This window comes from Protopterus annectens, chromosome 9.part0 (genome assembly GCF_019279795.1).
Source record: "Protopterus annectens isolate FY-2018-M chromosome 9.part0, PAN1.0, whole genome shotgun sequence".
NCBI classification, from domain to species: domain Eukaryota; kingdom Metazoa; phylum Chordata; order Ceratodontiformes; family Protopteridae; genus Protopterus; species Protopterus annectens.
In genome coordinates, this window is record NC_056743.1 from 1,776,541,281 (window position 1) to 1,776,551,797 (window position 10,517).

At 39.2% G+C, this 10,517-nt stretch overlaps 1 protein-coding gene across 1 annotated transcript in view; it reads left to right on the forward strand.

Annotated features, from left to right (window-relative positions):
* The window catches only part of CNN1 (calponin 1), a 344,933-nt gene that overhangs the window by 137,119 nt on the left and 197,297 nt on the right, over positions 1–10,517 (forward strand). Inside the window, 1 exon segment of the mRNA XM_044084643.1 lies at positions 1,050–1,171. Within this exon segment, the coding sequence (XP_043940578.1) occupies positions 1,050–1,171 (122 nt within the window).

Consider the following 10,517-nt stretch of genomic DNA (forward strand, 5'->3'; position numbering starts at 1 on the left):
AAATACTGAAATTCGGGAATTCAGTATTTCGAAATTATGAAGGGAATCCATATATATATATATATATATATATATATATATATATATATATATTTATAAAATGCTTTATGCTTTTTGGTTCTATCTCATGCTGTATATCACATAATACTAACCTGTTTTGAAGAGGTCAGAGTTCTACAGTTTATTAGAACATCATTAATTTTTGGTAAATGTTTGCAGATCTGCTATTCTGCACCCCCTCCTCCTTCAGTCAGTACCTACTGATTTTTTTAATGCCTCAACCCACCCAAACCAACAGCTTCTCTACCACCTCCCAATCATCTCATTTACCCCCCACCCCACCCATGAGAACAAGAGCCAGACTCACTTCCCAGTCAGACAACAACCCTACATCCATCTTGTTTCAGGACTGGGACAGAACCCAATCAGTTTATCCATTATAAAAGTGAGAGTCCGGTGTTACAGACTGAACATTTTTCAAGTTGGCTGTGTTCCCTACACGAGTCCTGAGGAACCGCTGAATGCTGTAGCTTGTTAGAGGCTCCCGAATGTTCCCATGCAGGAGCAAATCTCCAAGCTTGTCTGGAACAAAGTGTCCCTGGCAAATAGTTCGTATCTGCAATGGTGAATGAATAATGGTCAGCAATATAGTCTAAATGTAAAACGTGATGGTGAGAGGAGATTATACACTGACGATCTAGTGAAATAAGTAATCAGAATTCAGAATATTTTTGCTCCATTGTATCATTTCAGCTTCATAATATTTACTTTCCCACAACAATCCAAACCATAAGAAGTAGTCTTTATTGGTAGGTTACAAGAAGTAGTCTTTATTGGTAGGTTACATTTGTTTTTGAATTGCAAGTTTATATCCTTTAGCTGTAGTTTTAATGTCTGTGGTTATTAATTAAGACTGTGGAGAAAAGATGTGATTAATGTAACAGAACTAATTCAGTAAACCTCGGTAATGTTACTATTTAATAATATAATATATTTTAGATTAAGTCTCATTACATTAATAAGTGTAATATCTACATCCTTTCTACCAGCTGGCACAGAAGTATGACACTCAGAAAGAGGAAGACCTGCGGCAGTGGATTGAAGATGTGACAGGGAAAGAGATTGGCCCACATTTCATGGATGGACTGAAGGATGGAGTAATACTCTGCGAGTAAGTGTCACTTTACAAGTATTTGAGCTGTCATTGTTATATCTAGAGGCTACTAATAGGTGACCAAGGTCCAGGAGCCAAATTAGTAATGACCATTAGAGATAGTAATTGATCCTGCTGAACTTTAGATGAGTTATTTTGCTGTTCTTTCACTTAAAACAATAATAACCATAACACATGGATTGGTCTACAGAGAAAAAAAAAATTCATTTTAATCAACCAGTTGTACAACTGTAGGAATACCTATGACCCGGGTTCTAAATCAAACTTAGGATAGTTGATGGGGTACAAGTGCATATGCTGCACAACGTCTGATGGGTGCTTAACCTGCACAAAGCCTGATGAGTGCTTAACCATTACAGGAAACTGAAAACATTCTGAATCATATGTGGGTAGAGCTTTTACCTACAAACAGATCTTCTCTGGAAACTTGTTATCCTACATGCCATATTTTAAAATTCACATACAAAAATCAGATGTACATAAATTGTTATTCAATAATTTTCTTATAAAGCATACTCAAATTGTAAAAAACACATCTTCATCTCCCTTGTTATAGCTTTCCATAATACCTCATTTCAACTGATTCCTCTGCATATTAATTTATTTTCAACTTTTGCTGTTCTAAATAATTACTTCACTATATGCAATTTATTTCTGTAACATAAATGCATACTTACATTATACGTTCTCTATTTACATATTTTCCCCATTGATACTACTGCAATTTCTTTTCATTTCCTCTATATCTCACCCATTCTGCCCATTTTATTACCTTATACCATTGCTTTAAAAGCACTTTCTTTGCATACTTTGCCACTTCCAATAAATAAATACAAAAATGTTATTTCCTTATCTTTTCATAACTATACTTTATACTAACCTTAATGTCCTATTTCTCACAACATGATTAAACAATTCATATACCATAGTACCATCATATACAATAGGTGTTGGGAGGGTGGTCTAATGGTTAAGGTGTTTGCCTTGCAAACACAAGGTGCAGGTTTTGAATCTCACAAGGGGTAATTGGCTAGGCTTAAAATGTCTCGCAAGGGCAGTTAGCTTAGTACTAATCTATGAACCTATATGCGTAATAGTATTATTTCATTTTCCTAGAAATTCCATCAAAATTATCCCTAAAACAGAGACATTGAGGATCCACTGACACAAAGTGTTACAAATGAATAATGAACACACACACACACACACACACACACACACACACACACACACACACACACACACACACACACACACACACACACACAGAGACAATACAGCAAACGAGTTTATAAACATATGTATGATATGCATTCTGTTCAAGAACATCATAAAACACAGAAATGTCAGTCTAAGTATATTATGCTAATGAGCTTATTGAAATGCAATTTATAATTTGAATGAAATGATGAGGTACAGATTTGCCCTATGATTTACATCTGGGTAAGCACAGAACACAGATATTTTTTCCAGCATACAGTATATAGGACACTATTCTGCGCTGACAATTGCATGCAAACTAAATATGTTACTGGCTTCTAGTTGTGCAAGGAACTGTTGGAGTATACTGCAAGTTACAGCAGGATACAGACAGCCTGGATTAGTACTTGGCAGGACATGGGCAGCCTGGATTAGTACACAGCAGGACATGGGCAGTCTGGATTGGAACTCAACAGGACATGAACAGGCTGGTTTAGTACTCAGCAGGAAATGGACAGCCTGGATTAGTACTCAGCAAGACATGGATAGACTGGATTAATACTCAGCAGGACATGGGCAGCCTGGATTAGTACTCAGCATGACATGGACAGACTGGATTAATTCTCAGCAGAGAATGGGCAGCCTGGATTAGTACTCAACAGGACATGGACAGCCAGGATTAGTACTCAGTAGGACATAGCCTGGATTAGTACTCGGCAGGACATGGACAGCCTGGATTATTACTCAGTAGGACATGGACAGACTGGATTACTACTCAGCAGGGCATAAGCAATGTGGATTAGTACTCAGCATAACATGGAGAGCCTGGATTAGAGCTCAACAAGACATAGACAGCCTGGATTAGTACTCAGTAGGGCATGGACAGCCTGGGTTAGTACTCGGCGGGACATGGAGAGCCTGGATTATTTCTGTCTCCAGTAGTACTATACAGTGTAAATCTTTGGTCACATATCAGTACTGGCAAGCTGTGTACTGCTAGGCACAGGGATTGATATAAGGACCTGTCTAGTAGTGGTAGAACTAAGTATCTGATGTCCGGTCTCCTTTCTTAGGGGCAGTCATCAGGAAAGTGCCACTTCAAGGTGGGTGGGGTGATCTCTAAAGCCAAAAGTCACCCACACACAACAACCAAATGTCATAAAGTATCACAAAGCTAGACATTTACACAACAATGAGGAGAGAGGCTAGATTCCCTTAGTTAGAATAGCACCATTGATGCGGTTTATTTATTTCTTTCAATATTTTTGTGCCCAAGGCTAGATACTTAACAGGATACGATAAACAGAGTAGCAATCAATTCACAAGAAAAGTACTTAAAGGCCATAATAAATAAGATAAATAGATCATAAAATTTAAAAAAAATTCTGTGAGCATTTTGAAAGACTCTACTAAAATATGATATTTTGGGTGCCTTTAGAAGGAATTTCATGTACCTGTAGGAGACTTCAGTATTAAATGTTTGAAACGGGAAAGGTAGTTGATTCTAGAGGACCAGGACAAGTAAGCAAAAAATACATCTCTTAAGTTCCTAGGTGACAAGCTTGAAGCCTTAAAAACATTAATGAATGCATGCTCCTTTCAGATCAATGAAGAGGATTCCCTAATTTTGTGTTATCATGAACATAAATTATTCCTATAACTTCAAGACTCACCCACAGCCTGTAACCCAAAATCTTTATTTGTATCAGGGACCATATTTAAAGATGCTTCGCAGCTTAAACAGACCATGTTGTGTTTGGTTGGGCTCCCTCATGACTTTGCCCCATCAATATTCCCTGTACTCCTTTGTAGTAAGCCCTATAGCCAATAGTGCCTGTGTGTATCACTGGGTGTCAAAGAAAAAGAGTAGAATTTTGTGCCACGGCCTGAGAAAACCTGTGGCACTAATTAAAGAGTGGACTGAAACAACTCATACATTACAGTACTGTATCCCTAGGCAACTGCTCTCTCATTTAAAATATTCTACTGTGATTCCAGTTTGCAAACTAAACCCTGAATTCAGTTGCTGGTCGAGGTCTATTGCAAGTAAGAGACCCTAGGTATGCTGAAAACTGAGTGATGGAATTTATATGCTAAAAATATCCTCAACTTATAGTTTTAGGTGTTACAATCACATAACTAGTTATAACTAGAAAAAAAATACTAGAATCTAGTTATATCAAAGTATTTTAATATAGGAAGTGTCAACAGAGTAATATCTGATTCCTTTAACAGGAATGAATCATGGTCTAGCTTCTGGATGCTCTTGGGGGACCAGCAGTACTGATCTATGAAATCTCAGTTCCCAACTTTGTGCTTCAATTCTGTGTCACTTGAAGGATTAACACACCATGAGGATATGTCGTCTCAGAAATGTTTTATGTAGTGAGTCATATGCTATTGTGTCACTAGGACATTTCCCACTCTTTGTCTTGTTAAGAGCGGCCTTTTTTCCCCTGAAACTGAGTTCTTTCTTCTATATTGGCAGTGTTCCTCATGGTGCATCCTCTGAGCTTGCCAAATCTCCTACGTGATCAATTCTTACAGTACATTCAATCTACTTTGGTCCAGTCTGAAGCTAGTGACTACTTCTTCCTCCCTGAAACATTTGTGACTTCTTGCCGGCTGTGGATATGTGTTCAAAACTTCCCCACTGATACCTCCCATCACTGGTGGGCTTGCTTATGAGAAATTGCCATGTTTCAGATGTAGAGTCAAAGTGCCAGACCCTGTTATCTTTCCTTGCCACTACAGTAGCCAAATGTTTAATTGAAGTGAAGTAGCTCTGTATATGGAACTGTTTTGTAGGATAGTCAGAACTTCTTCTTGATTTATACAGGCATTGTGAAAAATCTTAAATACATTTTAACATGTAATTACTCCAGAGCACCTCTTTATTTTTCTGATTATAGTAGATCGGCCATTCCCTGACTGAAAATAATAACAAGGCTGTGAGGATATAATGAGATCCTTAAGATGAGGCTACTCAGGATGACACAAACCAGCTGGTAGGCACACAATGTCCCTCATTAACATTTGGATTACATTTTTTCAGCCCCGATGAAGTAACTGGGATTCCTAAGACAGTTCTCATTCAGGATCTGTCTTTGAGGTCATTTAACTTATTCTGAATTGCATTTATTAGCTTATCCATGTTTTCCTGATTTTTCTGTCTCTTTATATAAAGTATATTTCTACACATTAATGGCACTGTTCAGTTATTTTTCATTCTGTTGATATAAGACATTGTCACAGCAATCTCATAGACTGTGGGAGGCCTCCATATACTGCAAAAGAAGGGTGAGAGTTTTAAATATAATCAACATTTTTCAACTATGGAAGCTAACCTGAATTTCTCCTTTAGATCTTGATCAGGGGTATTCAGCCGTTTCAAACTTCAATCAATTCTTTGACAGTAAGTTTAAAGAAATGGAAAAAACACAATGTATTAACAGTCAATAAGTCCTGGGACAAGCAACAATCTCTTGTTGGGCTAGCCACAAAGCATCATCCATATATGAGTTGTGTTAAACAGCAAAAACAAAACTCATTAGAAAAATGGTGAAAAATAGGAGGCAGAGGTGTTACAGAACTTGTTTACATATTTGCATTTTTTTCAAGGATCATTGCAGGATTCAAACTCAGATATATGCACATTTAATATGAAACACTGCAGGAAAACACATATTGTCATTAAATATTGAACTATACACTGGTACTTACATTCTTCAATTCTTGGCCTACACTGCAGTGGCAATCCATCACTACATTTGAAAGCCCAAAATACTGAAACATAATAATATGTGAGGACCATTCAACCAAACATGCACACAAACATATCACAGAATCCGGGGTGCAAGGCCTTTTTTTCTTCCCGGGGGGGGGGGGGCAATTTCCTCAATACCTCTTAACATTATGCACTGACTCTGCAGTTGTAGCACTTTGGGGCAGTCTATATCTTATGAAAGATGAGAGTAGCAGAAAGAAATTCCCACATTACCCTATGTATTACATGAAATTCCCACATTACCCTATGTATTAACAGTTTGACAATTCAGCAAACTTCATTTTCAGTTTACCAAATTCACAATACCAGTATTCAGGCATAAGGTTTTTCGGGGGAGTACATTTTTCCTCTGCAGTGACAGCATGATGTTTATGCAAAGCTTTGCATTGCCAAAATGCTTTCTAGAATTAGAATAATAAGCCAAAACATCTCCTGAGAATAGCAGCAGCAAAGACATTCACAAAAAAATAGATTCTGCTAGGGACATTGTCATCCATTTTCCAGTAAAATATACTTTCTTCACTCCATTAAGGAGAAGCAGAAAGATAGTCAGTGAAGCACAGTGTAACAAAATAAGATTACCTTTGTCCAAATGTAGCCTTTTCTGGGTACTAAATCAATATGGTTTAATGGGTTAGGGCCACAGGCTGTTAATGAGCTGTTGTGTTGATTTATATTTGATTCACACACTCTGTGACTGAGCATGTGACTTAACTCATTGACACCCACAGCTCTAATTGTGATGTTTACTGCTTTTTTCCAGCACCTCATGTTGTGTGGTCTGCCTTGTCTTGCTCAAGCCTGCAACACGTAAAAGGCAGATCACACATACTGCCTTTGCTACAGTGTAGCTTAATTGTGGTACTGAATTTGGGGGATGCTAGCAACAACCCACTCACCAGTCCACAGGGCATCAAAGGCAGATGAAAGGAGTACTTCCAGCAGCTTCTGAATGAAGAAAACTCATCAGAAGCTGTACTGCCTCAGACACAGTCTACAATGAAAGAAGAGGAGGAGCCCACCATAGAGGAAGTAAGAACAGCACTAAGGAAAATGAAGCCAGGAGAAATCAGCAGGCTAAGATGAGGTCACAGTAGATGTGATAAAGATGCTGGGTGAGATGGGGAGAAATGGCTCCTCAGGGTACCCATAGCTGTGAGGAGAGAAAGGCATATCCTAGATGACTGGAAAATAAGCATACTCATGCTAGTGTACAAGAACAAAGGGGACATCCACAACTGCGGGCAGTACAGAGGTATCAAACTTCTGCCACACTGCATGAAATTTCTGGAGAGGATGACTGATAAATGGATGCACAGAGGAGTAGAATGTAAGATGGGAGATGAGCAGTTCAGATTCATATCAGGATGCAGCACAACTGACCTAAGATTTGCAGTGAGACAGATAGTTCAGAAGAAACTAGAGATGAGGAAAGAATCCAACTGGGAATTCCTAGACTTGGAAAAAGCATATGACAAGTTCCCAAGAAAGCTGATTTGGGCAGTTCTGTGGTATTTGAAGTCTCAGAAGCATTGGTAGAATTAGTGCAGACTATGTACAAGGACCCAATGACTCAAGTACAAACAGTGTTCAGTCTCACAGAGGGACTCCCAGTGGGAGTGGGTGTGTATCAAGGTTCAGCTTTGAGGCCACTGCTGTGCATTCCTGTGGTGAACAACATTAGAAACAGGTCAGAGGCGACAGATCAACAAAGCTGCTATATGCAGATGATGTGGCATTACAGACAGAACTCTGAACAAGAACTTCAGTAAAGGATAGGGGAGTGGAATGCAAAACTGAAAGCACATGGGATGAAACTAAGTCCAGATAAGACAGTGGTAATGGCAGCAAATTGTGAAAATCAAAAGAAGCTGAGAATTGAGATAAAAGGGATGATAGTGGGACATATTAACAGCTTCAAGTATCTGGTAGGGTGGTTGAGGAGAAGGGAAGTCTGAATGAAGAGGTCAACGCTAGAATCAGAGGGGCTGCAGCCAACTGGCATAGAGTGTCAGGTATAGTGCTATGACAGAAGAATGCCAAACAAGCTGAAAAGTAAGGTGTGCAAAACAGTAGTGTGACCAGTACTACTGTATGGTACAGAAACCTGGGCAGTAAAGGCAGAGCAGATAAGGAAGCTACAGGTGATGGAGATGATGGGTGGTGGCTACACACTGTGGGACAGAGGAAGAAATGAGGACATAAGAGCAGAAGCCAAAGTAGCTCCAAGATCAAAGAGAACAGATTTCGGTTGTTTGGGTACATGTGAAGAAAAGCCGAAGACAGTCTGGTGAAGAAGATTTGGGACATACAAGAAGATTTGGAACATACAGCAAAGAGGTCAATGGATTATTTAAGAGAAGATCTGCAACAGTCAGACATTAGTGTTGCAGAAGGCAGGAGTGTGGCATTGAACTGAGAGAGATGGACCCCATGTGGAAAATGGGAAGAAGGGGGTTGATGATGATGAATTTGCAGTTTTAAGTGCTGAGATTCAGCAGTTTAAAATAACAACATTATTTTAACCGAGCGTGCAAAGTAAAAAGCTGCTTTACATAATCATTTCAAAAGCTTTTTCTTAAATTGCTGTCCAGCCTGCTAGCAATCAGGAATTTAACTCCTCATTAACTGACTGACAACAAGGCGTTAAGTTGTTAATCAAGTAATTGTTCTCTGCAAACCTATAATAAACATATATATGTGTCTCTAGTGTTTCTAAACCAGTTAATAACAGCATGGAATTTTTTAAGTGCTACACCATAATCATTGTTTTAATTTGTATTTGCTAACTGAAACTGTGGATTAGTACTACAGTTCTGTTTAGACACAACCAGGCCAATAAGCTAGCTGCAACGTACATAAAACTTTGCTACATATAAAGGCAACAATAACAATAGTTATCAAAATCATCATCAAAAGCTATCAAGTAAAATACAGCAATGAAAACATGTAGCAATATTTCAAGACAAAATCAAAATGCTATTCCACATCAGAAAAATATTTACATTTACAATCTTTCTTAAAATGTTCCCAAAGTTTTTTCTCTAAACTGCACACATATGTGGGTCATTCTTACTTCTTGTGGTAGGAATGCTTTTTAAGTGTAACTCATTATGAGGAGCAGTCCTCATTTTTGGTTTTAAAAACACCATCCCCGGGATTCATGAAGCTCGGCGCAAGGACAGAGTTAGCCTTGCACCGACTGTGTGGCATAGAGATGGTGCAGCAGCACCACATGCATATTAATGAAGGCGTGCTGCCGTAATGGCCACGTGCATAGGAAACGTGCGCGAGTGCAGGGGGTATGTCCAAGCGCTGCATGGAGGCGTGAACATGTCAGCTGCATACGCGCAACCTAAAATGCTGACTAGTACAGCCTGTCTCTAATAGTAATCACTCCTGTCAGTGTCCGTGGATACTGAAATGTATGCAAAGCATACAAGACAGTTTTGCGAACACCAAAATAAAAAGTAAACACAAAGGCACATAGCTGAATATTGAGTCCGCGTCCCTCGAACAAATGACATTTAAAACCCCGTGCCCGTATTCCATGGTAGTGTCGATAGTTATACCAAGTGGAAGCGAAACGCATTGTGTTAGTGCACTGCCAATTGCTAAGCCTAGCCCAATGGTTAGGGTTACCACCTGTCCCACATTGTGAGGGACAGTCCCCCTCTGTTCAGTTGTGCCCATACCAAAACCATTATAAATGTCAAATGTCCTGTGATTGTAGGACATAATTATGTCCCATATGTTATGTAATAGTCCCATACAATACTTATTTCCATATGTAAAATACCTAAATGTTACAAGAAACAGAATAAGCAAGTAAATGAAACAGAATAAGCAACTAAACTGCTACAACAATAAGCTTATATTTAGGCATAAAACTAAAGTACTATCCTTTGTACTGACCGTGGGTATGTGTTGGCCTGTAAAATCTGATGTGTGTCCCGAAAATGTCCCATCCTGGTCATATGAAAAGGTGGCAACCCTACCAATGGTCAGAGCATTCGCCCAATATCTGCCCATTTGCGGTCCAAGTCGTCCTTGTCAGGACGGCCCAAAGATGAACGGGTATTACCCGGGTCTACCTACCATGTCATGAAAGATAAGTATTTGCGTGTACCTATGTGCGTGAAGTACAGCATGTGGATGATCAGAAATGCTAGGGTAGTCCTCACAACCATATTGGTACCAGAGATATGTAGTGTACGCAATGTGTTCTGTTGACTGTGCCATGGGCCATCAACCAGAGAAGGGATGGATGGTGTCTATGGAATATGGGGGTGGGGGGTGACGGTTAATGTAATAATTCGCCAAGGGGATACTGGGTTGGATGCACAATAGGTGAAC